Source organism: Dromiciops gliroides, chromosome 6 (genome assembly GCF_019393635.1).
Source record: "Dromiciops gliroides isolate mDroGli1 chromosome 6, mDroGli1.pri, whole genome shotgun sequence".
In the NCBI taxonomy this organism is placed as follows: domain Eukaryota; kingdom Metazoa; phylum Chordata; class Mammalia; order Microbiotheria; family Microbiotheriidae; genus Dromiciops; species Dromiciops gliroides.
The window spans coordinates 96,530,873-96,547,778 of record NC_057866.1 but is presented as its reverse complement, the minus strand read 5'-3'; the positions used below and the strand labels follow the sequence as shown (position 1 = coordinate 96,547,778).

General features: G+C 41.3%; 2 protein-coding genes across 6 annotated transcripts in view; both read left to right on the top strand.

Annotated features, from left to right (window-relative positions):
* Positions 1 to 438: 438 nt before the first annotated feature.
* On the top strand, positions 439 to 1,839 carry LOC122732034 (basic salivary proline-rich protein 4-like). Its single transcript, XM_043972230.1, has 4 exons — positions 439 to 523; positions 592 to 912; positions 1,172 to 1,394; positions 1,467 to 1,839. Exons 1-4 carry the CDS (start codon positions 439 to 441, stop codon positions 1,837 to 1,839), a joined length of 1,002 nt encoding a protein of 333 aa, XP_043828165.1.
* NSD2 (nuclear receptor binding SET domain protein 2) overlaps positions 1,437 to 16,906 on the top strand; it is a 125,392-nt gene continuing 109,922 nt past the window's right edge. For 2 of the 5 annotated variants that reach the window (XM_043970026.1, XM_043970023.1), the window contains exon 1: positions 1,437 to 1,587. The gene's annotated coding sequence lies outside the window, so the exon portion shown is untranslated. Of the gene's footprint in view, positions 1,588 to 2,664; positions 2,795 to 2,839; positions 2,863 to 16,906 lie in introns of those variants that run through there. The other 3 variants (XM_043970027.1, XM_043970024.1, XM_043970025.1) reach the window with 3 other exon arrangements.

Sequence of the window (16,906 nt, the reverse complement as noted above, 5' to 3'; positions counted from 1 at the left end):
GAAGGGGGTTGGACCCAGCTTTAAATCCTATAATCCGGTGCGGGAAGGTGTTATATTATCAATCCACTAGGCTGCATTGACTGGGACCTACATTCTAAAGGACTTCTTTTGCCGAAGGCCCTCTTCATTTGCAACTTCCTTTTGAAATGAAATTGGGTGCTCAGTGGGTGGAAGCGGTCCTCTGTGGGCAAGAAAAAAAGAGAATCAGGCCCGAAGCCTACATCAAACAGCCAAGGACTCGCCCAAAGGGTTCTTTTTTCAAACTTCAGGGGGCCAGCTTTTAAAATTCCAAGCTGCCATGTGGTTTTCCTCCGGGAAACCTTTTCCCCTCCGGGAGGAGTGCGATCCTCCGAGCCTCTCCTCCCGGGGATCGGGCTTTCGAGGTTTCTAAAATGTTGCCAGAATTGACACCGGGGTGGGGCTGGGGGGTAGCTTGCAATGAAACAGTGCCTCAGCCGGCAGCAGTACGGTTTGGGTCTCGTACACAATCAGACTCGATCCTGGGGACGGCCCCCTGGTGAACGTCGGCTGTCAGCCGGGCGGCCCGGGGGGGATGTCTTTCACTTTTTGCTTCCTCCGTCCCCGGGCTAGCGCCTGGGTTCTGGGCTGCAGCCCGGACCGCCGCGCCGCCGAGCAGCGGCGACTCCTCCGCCAGCAGAATTCCCCAGGCATGGAGCGGGCTGCCAGTCCCGGCGGGGGGAGGGAGTGGTGGTGTGGGGGGAGCTACGTCACCGGGTTCCATTCAGCGCGCGCGAACTCAGCCCGGCAGCGACAATCACCCGGAGGAGCTAGGGCTGGTGCGATTCGGCGGGGCGGGGGAGCCTGAGGAAGGAGGAGAGGAGAGGGGCGGGGGAAGAGCCCTGAGGGGCGCTGCTGATTGGGTGGAGAGAGCAGGACGTCACCACGTTCCAGGTCCCGTTCTCATCTCCTAGCTACATTCCCCATCCTTTTTTTTTTTTTTTGGCTGCGCTCCCTCGAGGACTCCCCCCCCCCCCCGCCTCCTCCTTTTTTTTTCTTCCCTTGCTACCTCAGGGCTCGCGTGCGCGCGCACTGGCCTTTCGCGCTCCAGGGGAGGCGGCTGGCGCGCGCACAGCTCTCCCCACCCCTGCCCTAGCCCCTGCCCCTCCCTCCCCTTCTCCCCCGCAGCCCAGCACTGAGGGGATTTGAAAAGCCCGGTCCGCCTGCAGCGCCAGGCTGGCAGCCAATCAGAGGCGCGCACTTTTCCCGCTGCTTCTCTCTCTGCGGCAGCCGCAGGGCGAGGAGCGGGAGGCGGGGTCGGCGCCGGCGCGCGCGGAGCAGCCTCAGCCTCGGCCGGCGAGCCGCTTCTCCCCCCCTCCCGCCCCCCCCAACCACCCACCCACCCCCTCGGAGCGCCCGCCGCCGCTGCCGCCGCCGCCAGCCCCCCCTCCCTCCTCCCTCCCCCGCCCCCGCCCCGTCCGTCCGTCTGTCGGTGCCGACCCCTGCAGGAGCCGCCGCCGCTGCCGCTCTCCCTCCAGCTGCCCGCCCGGGAGCCTCGGCTCCCCTCCCTCCCGCGGAGCCGCCGCCTCACAGCGAAGCCGCCCCCTCAGAGGATGCGACACTGCACAGGTCATTGAGAGTCCCGCACCCGGGCCCCCAACTCTCGGCCCCCCAGCCCTCGGCGCCCCCTTCGACACCCCCCCCCCCACGCCGGGCCTAACCGACTTCCCCAACCGCCGCGGGCCGGGCAACGGCGGGCGCGCGGGGCGGGCGGAGGGAGGGGGAAGGGACCGGCGGGCGCGCGGGGGGCGAGAGGGGGGGCTCCCGGCGCTGGGGAGGGGGCCAGGGTTGTCTTCTTGGGGCCTGGCAAGGGGCGGGTAGGTAGTGAGGGGTCGGGGGTGGGGGCAGGCGGTGATCCCACCCTCCCCTTCTCCTCTCCTTGCCACCTCTTCCATCCCTCCCTCCCTCCTTCCTCCCTCCCTTTCTCCACTGCCCCCTACCCCCCCCCAGCTTTCTTCTAGGGGAAGTAGGTTGAGCCCCTCTATCTTTCATTGAAATCCTGAAGGGGCTGTAGGTTATGCCCGGAGTTGCCTCTACCTCCCCTCCCCCTACACCGCCCCCCCACCTCCCGCAGGGTTGGGGAAAAGATTGGGGGGAGCAGCTGCAGGCTCCAGAAGCAGCACCCCCACCCCCACCCACTAGCGGGCTGCTTATGCACACGCTATGTGCCGACATCTCTGCGGGCTTGGGGAGGGGGCTTCGATGCCCTTCTCCTCCCCACCCCCTATGAAGCGGAATGGAATTGAGGAGGGGGTGGTTAGGACGTCGTGGAGAACGGTCACTTCCCTCCTCTTCACAGGGCTGCCCCAAGCAGGGCGCGCACACACATGCTGGCGCAAAAAAAAAAAAAAAAAAAGGCCCTAGGTTCAATGAAATGATGGGGGTAGGTGATTTTCCTTTTTTGCCCCCCAGCCGCACATCCCTAGCCCGCCTGCCCGCCCGACCCCAGCGCTTTGTATGACCCTTTTCTTCATTTATTGCTGTACATGAACTGGTTCCAGGGATCCCGGGTGCTGCCTTTTCATACTGGATGAGATTGGAGATGATGATCTGGCAGCAGTCAGGGAAAATGTAATTCTCTAATTCTCGAAGCCTGTATAGAAGAAGGGGGGTGGGGTGGGGAAGCAGCCATGTTAGATCCAGATCCTTTATCCTTACACCAAACGAGATGATCCTCTACTTAAAGCCTCAGTTTCGGTCCAGCTGCACCTGTGTCACTCAGAATCACAAGCCGAAGGGTGTGGGTGACAGAAGGAATCCGTACCTCTTCTAATGTGTACGTGATTTACTCACCTTTATTTTTAATAATGTTACTGGGTGATAGAAAGCTGGAGAGCTCTGCAGGTATAAGAGACTTATTTCCTAACCCTTCTAGGTAGTTGTTCCTTGGCTTGGATGATAAATTGTCCTCCTGCTGTGTAAGGAAGCAAGTAAAGAACGGAATTAAATCTTTGTTGAATGAGTATGTATAAAATTCTTAATGTCTGTTAAAGGAGGAAAAAATTCTAATTCAAAAAATCCACATAAACACAACAATTTGCTAGTTCTAAATGAGCCTAGAAGAGAATGAGAGGTTTGTTTCCTGAATCTATTTGGCTTTGCCATTCATGTTCAGTTTTATAGCTATTTGTCGTCTGAAGGGGGAGTTAAGGGCTGCTGCTTCTGCTGAGCATTTTAATTCACAAGAAAAGAAAATAAAGCAGGGTTTTGAGATATTTCTAGTTTATAGGCCTTGAAGTTTTTAGGATAGCTTGTCATATGTAGTACAAAGTTAGATGGGGTGTTGGTTAATATTTTTATATACTAGCTTCAAAGTGTAGTATGAGGCTCTTCCTTTGTCAAACTGAAGTTTGCTAGCACTGCCTAGTTTAAAATTTCTGACCTGTTGGCTATAGCTGTTAAATAAATCTGTCATAGTTTGTTACTATTTTGAAAAGTTAGGATTGTTTGCCAATAGGGTTTATTTTAAGGGATTTTAAAAATCAAATTACAGAAATTGTATTTGGATTCTGTAGAAATTAGAATGCTGCTAAATGGAGATACCAAAAAGGAGGTCTCTCCTTTCTGTAGTTATTTCTGACTGGAGGATTGAGAATAATCACGTACGATATTGTTGTCATAGAAATGTATTAAAACATCAGTATTTTGATATGCCATTTTTATTGAAACAATGTAAAAGATGAAGTAAATTGGTAACTTAGTAATTTAGCATATTGGCATTTTAGACTTTGGGGTCATTGTGCTGTAAAAATTTGGGGTTTCAAAGTGAACCCTTGGTATGATGGTATTGTTTTAGTCAGACATGGATCATTTTATTCAAATAATTAAGATTGCAGTTAACTGCTCTGATGTAAAGTGATTGATTTGCAGATGGATTCAGGGGACAGGTGAAGAGAACTAACTCACTATTAAATAAGGAATTCTCATGACCTTGTTTAAAATGCTTTTAAACAGTAAGCAATCCGTATTTCTCTTTAGTTGTTATACACAACAAAAAAATAAAACTCAATCCAGAATCATGTAAGGTATTCTTTGTATTTACACAAAATGCATATTCATAATTTAAAATGAGCATACTTTTTTCTCAGTATGAAATTTAAAAATTACATCCTTTTTTCATACAATGATAGTGGTAGCAATTTTAGATTTGGAAATGAAGAGGATTACCATAGCTTTGAGTCATTTCCTCTTTTCCATTTTGATATTTGCACAATGAGAACATTCAAAATTGTGAAATTGTTGCATTATTTTTATAAGGAGCATATATCCAAAATAAATCTTTCAGTAGGATTTGAATGCATTCCTGTAGGATAGGTTGGTATCTAATTTTAGGAGTAAACATAAAACGTATCTACTCTTCACTTTAAAGGATGTGAGGAAATCCTAGAATGATGTGTAGATGGTCTTCATGCTTGAACTTTGACTTTCATTTTAACTATTGGGGGAAAAACTTCAGCTTTATAAAAAGATATTGGACCAGGGAGAACCAGCTAGTTCTATGGTTTTTAACTGAAGTGTTAACCAAAGGATGATTTTTTAAAAAGTTGACTAAAACCGATAAGCAAGCATATGTAGTTCACAGAATCTTAGAGGCCATCTATTTCAACCCACATAACTCCACAATAATCCTTTCTACTACAGTACTTACCTGACAGATGTTCTAGTCATTGCTTAAAGACTTCTGGTGAGGGAGAACCTACTGCTTCAACCCTTGCCACATTTGGATAGTTACAATTGTTAGAAAGGCCTTCCTCACTATCAAGTCCAAATTGCCTCTCTTCCCCTTTATCTCTTATACAGGTAATACCTAGTTTTCCCTTCAGAGGCCAGCCAGAACAATTCTGTCCCTCTTGTTGTCTCCTGGTAACTACTCTATTATTCCAAGCTAAACATTTGCATTTCCTTTACCAGATTCTCATATGATATTATCTTGGTCCCTTTCCTTCACCATGCTGGTTGTCTTCTGAATATTCTTCTGCCTGTCATCATCCTTTCTAAAATGGGGTTGCCATAATTGAATACAATATTTAGTATTAGTCTGACTAAGGTAGAATAACATCAAGCCTCTGATGTTTAGTAGTTTATATGACCAGATCATTGCCATTCTCTAAGCTTCATTTACTGAATCTGCAAAACGACAGTAATATTATTTTACGATAGCCCAGTTAGATAATGCATGTAAACTGTTTGGTAAATCTTGTGTTAATAGATGTCAGTTATTATCACTTCCTACTGATGATTGCTCTTAAGTTAGCAGTCCATTTCCCAGACTTTTTTTTTTTGTGGGGTGGGGGGTGGGGGGGTGGGCAGTACAGTGAGGGTTAAGTGACTTGCCCAGGGTTACACAGCTAGCAAGTGTCTGAGGCTGGATTTGAACTCAGGTCCTTCTGACTTCAGGGCCGGTGCTCTATCTACTGGGCTACCCCCCCTCCCCCAGACATTTTAAAGACAAACTGTCCTTTGTTGTTGGTTATTTTAGTCATGTATGACTCTTTGTGACCCCTTTTCGGGTTTTTCTTGGCAAAGATGTTGGAATGGTTTGCCATTTCCCTCTCCAGCTAATTTTACAGATGAGGAAACTGCGGCAAATAGGGTTAAGTGACTTGCCCAGGGTCATAGACTTAGTACCTGTCTGAGGTAAAATTTGAACTCAGATCTTTCTGTCTCTTCACTCTTCACTGCGCCACCTAGCTGTGAAAGTATCAGTACCATCTCCTGTCATGTAGAGTTAGTTGGTTTTTTGAACCTGATTACTTGATAATGTTTATACCTATTAAATCTCTCCCTACCTGACCCAGTAGACTCTTTCTTGTAATGAGTAGTAAAGCAGAGCCAATCAGGACAGTGAAGGTACCTTTTAGGGTAAGGTTTAACACCCTTAGTTTCCTTTGACACCCACTAACAAAGGTGCTTCCTTTGTTCCTTCTCTAACACTTGGTACAATTCATGGAACATAGTAAGCATTCGATAAATGCTTTTTGACCGACTAGCCTTACAATTACTCAGCATTTGTTCATTTTAGATTTTTTCCCCCTTTATATTATTGTCATTGCATATATATTGCTCCACTTCACTCCATCAATTGTCCTCCCAGACCTATTAATTCTTTGGGTCTGACCATTTAGCTAGTTCTGAATAGACCCAGTTGTATTAATTTCCATTTCTCCATGTTTTCCACACAAAGAAAGGGAGAGATTCTAAAATGCTTTGCTAAAACGTTGGATATCTTTTAAATTATTAAGCCTTAGTGCTGCATGAAGACTGGTGAAATGTCGCGTAGCTTAAAGCATTTTATGATATACCCCTCCAGTAGGCCTAGGGATAGGGACCAGATTTGTGATTTTATTATTATTAGGAACTCTTAAAAGAGCTGCCTGGGACTTTGCAGGGGTGTGTGGGGTGTTAAGTGGCTGGTCCAAGGTCACACAGATAGTACATAGCAAAGGTGGGACTTGAACCTTCTCTTTGCCAGGCTAGTAGTAACTCTAGTAACTGGCAGAATGGAAACCTGCTCTTGAAGAAATTGTGATGGTTTCTGCAGTCAACTCTTACTTCTTTAGACAATTACTAACCATATTGGTTTCTTTCTTCCTTTCTTCCTTTCTTTGTTTCTTTCTTTTGAAGGGTAATAGGGGTTAAGTGACTGGTGCAGGGTCATACAGCTAGTAAGTGTCAAGTGTCTGAAGCCAGATTTGAACTCAGGTCCTCCTGAATCCAGGGCCAGTGCTTTATCCACTGTGCCACCTAGCTGCCCCCTTAACCATACTGTTAATTATGTGTTGTAGCATTTTATCAGAATTGTTAAGCAGTTTCTGGAATGGTATAGAAACCAAGACTAATTTAATACTTAATAGGAATGGAATGACACAGTACTAATAGTTGAAGACCTAGAAGGATAGATAAACTTCTGTGGTAACCAAAGGCTTATTTCAAATTCGGTGCACACTTTCTTTTAAATTAATATGCTTTACTTGTTATATCATTTGATCCTCACTATAACCCTGTGAGGTAGATACAATTATAATCCCCATTTTGCATGAAAATGACCCTGAGAGGTGTTAAGTGATTTTTCTGGGGTCACACAACTATTAAGCTTCTAAGGTAGGATTTTAACTCAAGACTTCCTTATTCCAAGTTTGGTTCACTATCTTCTGTGCAACCTAGCTGCCTAGATCATAAATTGAACAAGGCCTATTCAGGTGTTTAAGGTTTCTCTTAAAAATGCTTCAAATTTTAAAATGAGTTTATGAGTGACAGATAATAAACTGATAGTTTCAGCTCCACAACTCTGAAATAAATCTAAATAATAATTTAGATTTAGGATTAAAAACTACCATAAGAGAATAGGAAATATTGGAAGCAAAAAGTTGTGAGTCAATGTTTGGTTGACAGATAGTATATACAAATGCTGCCAAGGATGGTGATCCAAACTTTTTTTTTGGGGGGGGGTTGTGTGTTTGATCTGGGAGGGTACCTTATCTAACTGAAACCTTTAAATTTGGTGACTTATAGACATGACTTAAAGGAGTTTGGTTTTATAGTAAGCATATGTTCCTTTTTATATTTAAATCTATTTAGAGTACATAGAATTAGGATAAATGCACTACTGGTTTTGTATTTTTAAGGGTTATGTTCATAAAGTATGTGTGCAAAATGAACTGATTTAGAGTAGAAGCCCATTTCTCTTTAATAGAATTTTATGGGGGAAAAGGCCCCTTGGAAATAAGTCATTTATATGGCACTTTTAAGGCTTGCAAAGTGTAATTTTCTTAAAGCTTTGTGGAGCAGAGGAAGAAAGTGAGAAGCAGATATTGTGACTGCTCATGGTCATAGAAGGGCAGAATGTGGACCTAAGACTCCTGACTTGGAAATTCAGCAGTTTTTTCACTATGGTACACTGCCTAATTGTGTGTGTGTGTGTGTGTGTGTGTGGGGGGGGGCAATTGGGGTTAAGTGACCTGCCTAGGGTCACACAACTAGTAATTAAGTGTCTGAGGCCGGATTTGAACTCGGGTCCTCCTGAATCCAGGGCCGGTGCTCTATCCATTGCACCATCTAGCTGCCCCTCCACTGCCTAATTCAGTCCCTTAATTGTACTGAAAACGAAACTCCTCAGTCTGATCCCTTTATTTTACAGAAAAGAACACTTCTGGCCTTAAGGGGTTAAATGATTAATATGACCATAGGTCACATAGTAATGGTGGCAATCTAAACAGTTCTCCAGATCTCCTCTTTACTATGTCATTTTGTTTTTATTAATAAATTAAGAGTATGAAAAGAATAGTTAGAAAAATACTGAAAGTATCTTATCTAGACAATACTCACTTCTCAGCCTCCTCTTTCCTTTTTTCCCCCTCTTATACTATATAATTGGGTTTGACGATGATGATTATTTTTTTGATCCTGGAGTCCTAAGCAAATGCCTTATTGACCAAAGAAAAAAATGAGATTATTTCACATTGACAGCTTGACATCTTTTTGATAATAAACATTTTTATTTAAAGTTTTGAGTTCCAAATTCTATCCCTCCTTTACTCCCTCCCCACTCCCTGAGGCAGTAAGCAATCAGATAAAGGTTATACACGTGCAATTATGTAAAACATTACCATATTAATCATTTTGTACAAGAAAACCCAAATAAAAGGAAAAAAAGTGAAGATAGCAAATTCAGTCTGTCCAATATCAGTTCTTTCTTTAGAGGTGGATAGTAGGCTTTATTCATCATTAATCCTTTGGGATTGTCTTGGATCATTGTATTGTTGAGGATAGTTGTCATTCACAGTTCTTCATCAAACAATATTGCTGTCACTGTGCACAATGTTCTCCTGGTTCTGCTTGCTTCACTATATATCAGTTCATGTAAGTCTTTCCAGGCCTTTCTGAAATCATCTTGCTTGTCATTTCTTATAGCACAATAATATTCAATTGCAGTAATATATCACAGTTTATTTAGCCATTCCCCAATTCATGAGCATTCCTTTGATTTCAAATTCTTAGCCACCAGAAAAAGAACTGCTATAAATATTTTTGTACAAATAAGTCTTTTCCTCCTTTTGGGGATGAACTTGACATTTTGCATTTGACTCTTTGTTCTAACACTGTAAGTTTTTAAAGAATTGACTAATTTTCATGAAGTTTGCTATGCTGTTTAAGTGTATCAGGATTCAACTCTAAATCAGATTTGTGGTTCAAATTGCCATTTTGAAGTGACATGGTAGTGGACAAATTTTCAGATGGCTGTACTTTCCATGACTATACTGAATTAGATGAGATGTATTTCTTTATGGAATTAAATCAGTATGCGTCTGACTTTAAACCCATTATTCTTTTTGTGATACCACTTTGCCTTTCCAGTTACTTTCAAATTTCAGTAAATCATTATGTATCTTTATACTTGGAATCATAGAAACCAATTGATACATGGAATCACACCTAAGTAGTTATATTTTGGTAGTTGAATATAAAGTCAGAACTTTGTTTTTATTAGTAAGTTCTTTAGGAAAATGAGCTTTCAGTGGTAGTTGGTGAACTTTCTTGGTCAACCATCAGCAATATATTACAGGGTACAGTATATGTTTTCCTTTTTTAGGTGTTATAATTTGTTCCATATTTTAAAAAGACAATTCTTAGTTCAGTATATAACTTAATCTTCAGTACCTTCAGAGCAGTTTTAGTTGCTTAAGTTGGAAGCATGGTCAAGTGGATGGACATTAAATTTTTATTTAGTGAGCATACAATGCTAACAGTCACAAAATCTCAGAATTAGAAAAGATTTCAAAGGCTATCTAGTTCAAAGATACCTGCATAATTCTCTGTACAGCAGAAGTATCAAATATGTGGGCTGCTTATTGGCCAGCAACACTCCTAAGTATGGCCAGAACCATATTAAAATGTAATTGTGAAGTATTTAACAAAATAAATAAAAACAGTATAAATGAATAATGTTAATATATACTTTTCAAAGTCAACATGTGGCTGCAAGGCTCCTTAGGGTTTTAGTGGTCCCAGGTGTTTCGTTTGTTTGTTTTTGAGTTTGGTACCACTGCCCTGCAGCCTACTTGACAAGTAGTCATATAGCTTCTATGTGAATACCTTTTTTTAAAAAAATATTTTTCACAATTCATTTTTTAAAAATTGGAATTCTGAATTCTCTCCCTCCTCCTATTCCTTCTCCACCCACTGAGAAGGCCAGAAATGTGATATCAATTAGACATGTGAAATCATGCAAAATATATTTTTTAATACCTTCAATGAGGTAATTCGCCTTCTCCCCCGCAAAAATCCACCCCTCTTGTGAACCTCCATTTTTGTTGAGGATACCATCATCATTCTTGCAGGTTTTTGTGCTTGGTGTCATTTTGATTTTTGAGTCTCCATCAACCCATGTATGGTCACTTACCAAATCTTAACAGTTGTCTTCTACAACATCTTTCCTATCAGTCCCCTTCACTCTATTGTCTGGCCACCACCTTAGTTCAAGACCTTATCTCTTGTTTGAAGAGAGATATTTTATGAGAGCTTTCTCATTGTCCTCTCCTGTCTCTAAGACTTCCTTCACATAATTGTGAGGAGGCAGCATAAGGTGATGGTTAGGGTACTGGATTTATAGTCAGGAAGACTTGGCTTTAAATCCTGTCTCATACCCTTAATTATCTTTGTGACTTTGGGCAAGTCACATAATCTTTCTGGGCTTTAATTTCTTCATCTGTGAAATGAGGGGGTTGGACTTGATAGTTTATAGTCTCTTATCTCTAAATATATGATCTTAATATTTTTCTAAAGGGGTCATATGTCACTTCCTACTCAGTAAACTCTAGTAGTTCCCTCTTTCAGAATCAAATATAAAGGGGCAGCTAGATGGCACAGTGGATAGAACACCAGCCCTGGAGTCAGGAGTACCTGAGTTCAAATCCAGCCTCAGACACTTACTATCTGTGTGACCCTGGGCAAGTCACTTAACCCCAATCGCCTCACTTTAAAAACAATCAAATATAAGCTCCTCTTTTACTTAAGTCTTTCACAACCTGACCCTAACCTACCTTTCTGGCCTTATTTTATATTACTTCCCTCATAGCCAAACTGGCCTTCTTGCTGTTTCTCCCAAAAAACACTAAATATCCCATCTCTGTGCCTTTGCAGTGACTGTCCCCTGTGCCTGTAATATTTTTCTTCCTCTTAAAAACTCATGTTTCCTTCAGAACTCGATTCAAGTAGCCTTTCTTTTTCTTTTCTTTTTTCTTTCTTTCTTTCTTTTTTTTTAAAACAGGGCAATGAGGATTAAGTGACTTGCCCAGGGGCACCCAGCTACTAAATGTCAAGTGTCTGAGTCTGGATTTGAACGCAGGTCCTCCTGAATCCAGGGCTGGTGCTTTATTCACTGTGCCACCTAGCTGCCTCCTCAAGTAACCTTTCTTGATTTCCCTCCTCAGCTGCTAGTGTTCTTTCTCTTCAAAAGAAATTATCTTTTATTAATTTTATATATACTTATAAATGTACATATCTCCCTTGACAGTGTGTAAGCCCTTGGGAGGAGGGCAGAAAGACTATTTTATGTTTGTCTTTATATCTCCAGCACCTAGCAAAGTATCCAATTGTTGCTGTTTAGTCGAGTATGACTCATTGTGACATTTGGGGTTTTCTTGGCAAAGATACTAGGGTGGTTTGCCATTTCCTTCTTCAGCTCATTTTATAGATGAGGAACCTAGGCAGACAGGGTGAAATAACTTGCCCAGGGTCACACAGCTAGCTAATAAGTATCTGAGGCCAGATTTGAACTCATGAAGATGAGTCTTTCTGATTCCAGGCTGGGCATTCTATCCACTGTGCCACCTAGCTGTCCCAAAATGCTTATTAGTTAATTGAATGAGAGAGAACACACTGAGACATCTCATTCCACTTCTGGATAGTTTTGATTGTTGAGAAGTATTTCCTTACACTGACCTTAAATCTGCCTCTGTAATTTCTACTCATTGTTCTGCCACCTGGGGCTAAGTAGAATAAGGGTTTTTTTTGTTTGTTTGTTGTTTGTTTTTTTATGACAGCTCTTCCAGTATTTGAAGACTGTCATGGATCCTTATGTCTTCTCTTCTCCAAGTTAGACTTCCCCAGCTTCTTCAACTGAGTTTCATATGACATGGTTTCTAGTTCCCTTACCATTCTGGTTGCCTTCCTCTAGACATTGTCTAACTCACCTTTCCTAAAATATGGCACCCAGAACAGAATATAATACTTTTCATATGTGGTCTGACAAGGGCAGAACACAGTGGACACTCTCACCTTCCTCAGATTTTTTCAAACTGTTGAATTGTAAGTGTGAAGCTTAAAGCATAGGGTATGTAAAAGGAGGGGGAGATAGAAGAAGATATGATTAAAAACTGTTGGGGCAGGGGCAGCTAGATGGTGCAGTGGATAGAGCACTGGCCCTGGAGTCAGGAGTACCTGAGTTCAAATCTGGCCTCAAACACTTAGCACTTACTAGCTGTGTGACCCTGGGCAAGTCACTTAACCCCTACTGCCTCATTTAAAAAAAAAAAAACCAAAAAAACCAAAAAACTGTTGGGGCCAAATGAGTAAAGTCCTTAAATGTCATGTGAAGGTAACATAATCTGTACGGTTTCATGATATTCTTTAGTCGTGTTGTCAGAAATAAATAAAGACAGTACCCAGAGATAGAAATGTGCAAGTGAAGTATACTAGAAGGATGGTGGGGGATTTGAGGATGTTGTAGAAGGTAGAGTTGAAGTAGCTCATCATAGAGTCCAATTCGAGTAGAGATGCAGGGGCCAAATCAAGTAGGGGATGCAAACAAAACCAGGAAAAGGCAGATATACTGGAATGGAAATGGAGTGTGTATGGGAAGAGGAGTGGAAGGGGGTGGGTGGGAATAGAGAATAGTGAGGGCTTAGGATCCTAGGAAATGGGAGAAGTAGAAAGGTAATAACCTGGTTGGGAAAAAGGAAATTTTAGAACTCAGGGTATTAATTTTGGAACAGTTCAGGAACATAGTTCTACCTGTAGGTACAGAAGAAAAATAAGGTCACTAATGGGATTTTATTGCTGCAAATCTAGAGTTCAAAGGTAAAAATAAAAGTAATATAATCCAGTCAAATGTAATAGAACTATCAAGGTGAGCAGATAGATAAGATATTAAATTACTTTGATAGGCATTGGGATACAAATATAAGCAAGTAGGAATAATCCCTGACCCCAAGGAGCTTACGTGCTAGTGGGGGAAGATATTACATACGGGGGATCAGAAAAGTGGAATGGAGAGATGTTAGAGAAGCATTGGCTTGACCTTTTCCTGCAAGATGGGGCAAAAAAGTGGAGAAACTCAGGGGTGGGAAGGGGGGTGGTGGAGACTGAGATGAAGACCAATACAGCTCCTTCTTAATTCTTCCTTCTTATGGTTTTGGAGTTGATTGATCCCAGGAAGGTACCTTGAAATGTACACTACAAAAACATCTTCCCAATATCTAGGGCCATAGACTGGGATTCTCTCAAATTGTTACCACAGCATGGTAGAATTGTATAACTAATGGCAGGTACTGCAGCTGGGTAACTCCAGTAGTAGAGCACTGGGCCTGAAGTCAAGAAGACTTGAGTTTAAATCCAGCCTCAGACACTCACTGGATAAATCACTTAACCTCTTTCTCAGTTCCTTAATCTGTAAAATGGGAATAATAATAACACCTACCTCCCAGGATTGTTAGGGTCAAATGAGGTGATATTTGTAAATCATTTTGCAAACCTTAAACTGTCATATAAAATGCCTATTATTATTACGGATTAAAAATAAACAACTAAGGCAAAATGTCTGAGGCAGGATTTTAATAACTCAAGCATCCTTGACTCCCAAGTCCAGTATTATATGTATTGCACCATCTGGCTGCCTGACAATCTCTAACTTCCTTTGCTTTTTTTCTTACTTTGGGTTCCTCCATCTTTTGCCACTGGTGAAAGACATTGGATCTGTTTTGAAAATACACCCAATCCCAAAGTAAACACATATGTGGAAGGTTAGAAACACTTGTAATACGTCTACTCATTTTTCAGAGCTCCGTGAATAGGATAAAAATGAAGCATCAAAAGAAGCAGAAACTGTTAATAGTAATGGTTCAGAAAATGAAACTTTAAAAATGTTCCATGTATTTTTTTCTTAGTTCCTTTTCCGACTTTGTGATCTCTGTACTCAGTGTGGTGAACAACAGTCTGAAATCCAAATAACTAAAGTAACTTTTGTTTTGCTATAACATTAGTAATTTCTCTTTTTGTCTTGTACCTATTATCTTATAGCCTGGCAAAAAGTAGAATCTGGGTTCTTTAAAGCTCAGATCTTTGTAGTAGGATCTTAGTAGTGCACACAGTAGACATTTTGTAAATGCTTCTTCGTTGACAGGCTCAATGTAAAAACATTACAAATAATTTAATAAATTTGTAATTGTTTTAATTAACTTTTATTAGTATTAACTTTAAATCCATCCCCTCTCCTCTCCCTCCCAGCATCCAAAACCCTATGATATTTTCTTTGGCTTTAAAATTTATGCAAATTTTCTATTGTCCAACTTCACTGAATTGAGAATTCTCTCTTATAAGAGCTTCCTACTTTAAGACAAACTGTCCTTCCAATCCCCCAAAAAGTACAATAAATGTGTAACTCAATAGTAATAATAAAAATAATAATAGCTAACATTTATGGAGTGTTCACTATGTACCAGGAATTATACTAACCATTTTACAAATATTATCTCATTTGAACTTTATAATAACCCTGGGAGTTAGATGCTATATTTAATTGTCATTTTACAGATAAGGATACTGAGGCAAACAGGTTAAGTGACTTGCCTAGGGTCACATAGCTAATGTCTGAGGCTGAATTTGAGCTCAGATCTTGACTCCAGGCCTGGAACTCTCTCCATCTTAACTGCCCACAATGAATTTAAGTGCTGGTTTCTACTTCATTAACTATTTCACAGAGGTTGGAGAGGCAAAGGAACTTAAAGCCTATCAACCAAGTGAAGATATGTCAGAAGTGAATATTAAGCAATTCTCAAAAGATGTCAATGAGAAAATGTGTTTATTAAGATCATATCGTGAGACACAGCTGTGTTATAGTCGCAGTCCTACTACTTAATTTTCCTTGTGCTTCTCAATTTCAGACTCAGTAAGCTCTATAGTGCTAGCAGGGAAATGGATAAGTAAATATAAAATATATACAAATAAATACAAAATAATTTCTGGGGAGCATTGGTAACTGGGGATGAGGGATCAAGTTGAAGGTAATGCTATAGCTGAGCCTTGAAGGGGGCTGAAAGCTAGGAATTTTTCCAAGCAAAGATAAGAGTATATTCTAGGCATTGGGGATAGCCTATGCAAAGATAAGGTAGGGAGACAAAGAAGAGGCATTCCCAAAGAGAGTGCATAGCCTGTAACTCTTTAGTGCACTGAAACTTTTTTTTTTTGGTGGGGCAGTGAGGGTTAAGTGACTCGCCCAGGGTCACACAGCTAGTAAGTGTCAAGTGTCTGAGGCCAGATTTGGACTCAGGTCCTCCTGAATCCAGGGCTGGTGCTTTATCCACTGTACCATTTAGCAGCTGCCCCGTGCACTGAAACTTTTCACAAAATTTAACTGTAATTTATGAATGTATATTTATGGTAGTAAATGATAAAATAGACTAATAATATACAGTACTTATGCATTTATGATTTATTAAAATTTTAAAGTTTTCTTTACATACGTTTGTTGTCTGTGATTATCCACAGTATACCACAAATCTCCAAAAATTCACATTGAATTATTAGTGGCCAACTCACAAATAACCAAAACCACAAATGTGAAACCCTTAAATGTGGAGAAATGACTACTTCATAAAGCAACAGACACATGGGAGGGCAAAATAAGGTTAAATGGAGCTTGGCAAAGGAACTAACTAAACAGAGTTACCCTGAGGGAATTTAAGGATACAACCAGAAAAATGAAGGGAAAATGAAAAGATCTGTAAAAGATTTTTTGTATTAAAAACTTTACCATCAAGGACAGTGAGCTACCACATTTGAATTATAACTTCATAGTCTCAGTATGCTGCATGAGGAAGTAGAATAGATATGGGGGGAAATGAGAACCAATGGATTAAACAGTATATGCAGAGCAGGTTCACAGGAGGTCTTGCTGTAGGTGACACCATTTCATGAGCTTTTCTCTTCCATTATCCCCCTTGTAATGTTCCACCTATCTTTATCTACTGGTTGCTTCTTTGCTGCCTACAGATATACCTAGGTATTTATTTACTTGTTTGTTCTCTCAAACTATCATCTTATCTCTTCCCTTTCACAACATGCAAATGTTAATTTAATTGTCTCTACTTCTATTCACAGAATCACAGAAATTTAGTGTTGGAAGGTCCCTTCCAACCCATCCATACCCAATAAATGGTTATCCAACCTATGCTTAAAGACATTCAAGGAGGGAAGTTACACATCACTTTCTAGGCATCAAATTCTACTTTTGTAAGGAAGTTTTTTCAGGCATCAAGCCTAAACTGATCTCTTGGTAACTTCTACCCATTGTTTCTGCTTTCAGTCTCTGGGGCCAAAAAGAACGAGGCTAATCCCTTTTCCGTGTGGGAACCCTTCAAAGCTCTACTAATTTCTTAGCCTCTAGTAATCTTGCTACTGGCTTTTACTTGATATGACTTTCTACAAGGTAACTAAACACCAGTCTTTTAATTGCTAAATTAGATGGTCTTTCGAAAATGGCATCCTTGACCTCTTAGCAACATTTGGCAGTGTTGATCATTCCCCCTTTCCAGGATGCTTTTGGGTTCCTTGGTTTTTGTCACCCTACTATTTCTTCTCTTCTTACATGCTTAACCCTTCATTTTGCTGTCTT